We start from the raw sequence: 3306 nt of genomic DNA on the forward strand, positions 1-3306 counted from the left end.
TTTAATTTTTTTTTAGAATTAATCAATCAATTAATTAATCTCTTTTTTCATGGCCTTTTCGCTTCTCAATTGCGGCAAAATAGAAAGTATTTTTTTTCAATCAACCAATATTGTATTGTTTATACTTTATATTTATACATTATATTGTTTATACTATACAATGTATAATACTATTTTTTGGCGGTGCATTTGTGACTGTCTTCTCTCTCACGCAAGGCTATCTGAAGCTCTTGTATTGTCCTTCTTCTTATGGTCTGTGATTTGCTGCATGGTCAGTTTGCAATTGCAATAAATAAAGTAAACTCACATTTAGATGCTTGGTTTTTAAAATTTTGCTCCACATCTCAAATGTAATTTTCTTAATCAATCTATCAATAAATTTAGCAATTCATAATTTACCTGCTTTCTACTACATATGACATCTCCATTATGGGGTAGTATAGGTTATTAAACTGCCATCCTGTCTGGCACTGCTGTATAGCAATGTTTCATATATGTCCTATACTCTTTTAAACTTCTGTGTGTTCATGCCGCTGCTCGGCCGCTTAGTTTAGCCAACCTTTGGCCAATATTGGTGAAAACAAGCTGTGAGGTGCCTAAAATTGACTGGAAATGACTGGAAATTAATGTTATAAAGGTTAATAATACTGTAGGGACAAAACAGGACCAAATTATCCAATATTAAATATTTTTATCAATTAAAAAAAAAATACGGAACCAAAACATGATGATGAATTAGAACCAAAACCAAAACACAATGGTAGGCACACATCTCTACTTTAAATATTTATTGTAAAAATTATTGCAGCATCCATTACTAAACACAACAAATACACACACATTTTTATTGATTATTACGTACTGTATATACAGGTTGAGTCTCCCATATCCAAAATGCTTGGGACCAGGGGTATTTTGGATATCGGAATATTCCGTATTTTGGAATATTTGCATAAAATAATGAAATATCTTGGGAATGGGACCCAAATCTAAACACAGAATGCATTTATGTTTTATATACACCTTATACACATAGCCTGAAGGTCATTTTATTCTATATTTTTTTATAATTTTGTGCATCAAAAAAAGTTTGTGTACATACATGAAATTCATTTATGTTTCATATGCACCTTATACATACAGCCTGAAGGTTATTTTATACAATATTTTTAATAATTTGTGCTTTAAACAAAGTTTGTGTACATTGAACCATCAGAAAGCAAAGGTTTCACTATCTCAGTCATGCTAAAAATATTCCGTATTTCGGAATATTCCATATTTCTGAATATTTGGATATGTGAGACTCAACCTGTATTACCATATTATATTGTCATTGCAAAATATACTGTATGAATTAAGTTTTATATACAGATGTTTTCTCATACACCTAGCATGTATAGGCCATGTGTTGCGACTACGAGAAGTATTGCGCACTCTTTCCTTTAAATTTTGCTTCTTATTCGCAGTAATGTTGGATTATTAGCAAAGCTGCTATATTGTAACTTATATATTTCTGTAAGAACAAAGTGCACATTGGTTAGAGAAATAACAATGTGAAGAAAAAATATGGCTGCTGATTATAGAAGTATAATTTAGCAATCTGTAAAATAATTAGAATAAAGAAAATATACCGACAGATGGATCAGGCACTGACAGGCACTTATTTATATTGTTGGTAAAAAATAGGACATGCTCCAGATGTAGATACATACTCTGTACATATGATATATATTATTATCTATAATGTAATGTATATGTTTAAACAAAATCCTCTAAAGCTTTGGTAAGAACTCTGACTGCATCATCTGCAGTCTCTTTAAGAAAGTTATTTAATATCCAGTAGGTGGTGCCAAATGATATGCCTGCTGCAGCCAGACTGCCAATACCTGGCACCCAACTAAGAAAATACTCAACTACCATCCCTGCTGCCACTACACCTGACATTAGAAGTTTAATGACCAACTCCTTATTAATTGTTTTATTGAAAATCGGGGATTTAATTACAGATTTCAAATCATTAACATCCTTATTATAGGTATTGGCCATATTTCTTAGGCCACTCTCAGTAAGACCAAAATCTGTCAGAAATGCTTTTAAAGCCACTACCAGGATAGTAATATCACAAGCAAATGATAGACCTGGAACTGGAATGGCGGCAACTCCAGCAGAAGCCAATGATAGCTTCCATATACGTTGTTGAAGAGCTTTCCTTTTCTTTTCCAGCACCTGGAAGGATATATTGGGCAGGCAACGTGTAAACATCTCTTTCTTAATATCTGGAAGATCATTTTCTAGAGCCTCCTGGAGCTTAGGAAAGTCATACAGGTGAGGGTAATGGGAAGAGATAAGGAATATATGCTCTTCTCTAACTCCTCTACCCCCGAGGCCATTACTGCAGTCTTCCCGAATTTTTTTCATTATGTTCTCTTCATTGTATGATTTTGGTCTTCTCTGTTTAGACTCACTCAAATCTCTATCAATTTTTGAGTGGATGAAATAATAACGTTTTCCCTGGGAATGATTGGCTTCCGCCAGAAAGACGTCATTTTCTGTAAATCTTTCATTGGCAATTATGATAAAGAAATCATATTTTCCAAAGTCAACTTTCTCCAGATATTCATTTGCCTTGAAATCAGTAGTTCCAATACCCGGGAGATCCCAATAGATGACATTTTTATGCTGTGGGTGAGGATAAGGAGTTGGCTCCATTGCGGTTTGAAGCACATCTTTTACTGCAGCACCTTCATCTTCATCACCAAGACCACGCATGGCATTGATAAATGTGGACTTTCCAGATCCAGATTGTCCAGTTACAGCAATGTTCAGTGGGACATTATCTGCTTTCTCCAGAGCTTCCTTTATCTTGTCAGCAGCATCTTCAATGTTACCGTCCTTTACAGCATCTTTCATTCTCTGCATCTCTTCTTCAGAAATCATTTGAGATATTTTTTCCGACTCCATCTCTGAAGATGTGTCTCTGTTATTGGACATAAAATATAGATAGGTCACCTGCAAATTATCTCATAATAGAGGCAACCATTACAGTATTATATTACGCATACACTTAATATACAAATGGAGCTGTCAGAGTTATAATCTTATCATTTCGATATCGATCACCCAGCAGACCACCAACTCACCAGCGACTATAGCGGCCCGTGATCGTATACCCTATAGTAACCTGCTCGATATCGAGCAGGTTGGCCAGCATACACGGCAAATTAATGATATCACTATCATCCATACGTGCCCGCACATCGCTGCTCGTTGGTAAGTTGGAAGGGGCCAAAAAATGAACGATTTGAG

At 34.9% G+C, this 3306-nt stretch overlaps 1 protein-coding gene across 1 annotated transcript; it reads right to left on the minus strand.

Annotated features, from left to right (window-relative positions):
• Nucleotides 1–815: 815 nt before the first annotated feature.
• On the minus strand, nucleotides 816–2969 carry LOC148526768 (interferon-inducible GTPase 5-like). The gene has a single exon (XM_088469860.1). The coding sequence runs from the start codon at nucleotides 2959–2961 to the stop codon at nucleotides 1759–1761; it is 1203 nt and encodes a 400-aa protein (XP_088325986.1). The 5' UTR covers nucleotides 2962–2969; the 3' UTR covers nucleotides 816–1758.
• Nucleotides 2970–3306: the final 337 nt, after the last annotated feature.

This window comes from Taudactylus pleione, unplaced genomic scaffold (genome assembly GCF_031769625.1).
Source record: "Taudactylus pleione unplaced genomic scaffold, aTauple2 ptg000094l, whole genome shotgun sequence".
Classification (NCBI taxonomy): domain Eukaryota; kingdom Metazoa; phylum Chordata; class Amphibia; order Anura; family Myobatrachidae; genus Taudactylus; species Taudactylus pleione.

Coding starts and splice junctions, on each gene's coding strand:
- LOC148526768 (XM_088469860.1), bottom strand. CDS start 2,961: ATGGAGTCGGAAAAAATATCTCAAATGATTTCTGAAGAAGAGATGCAG.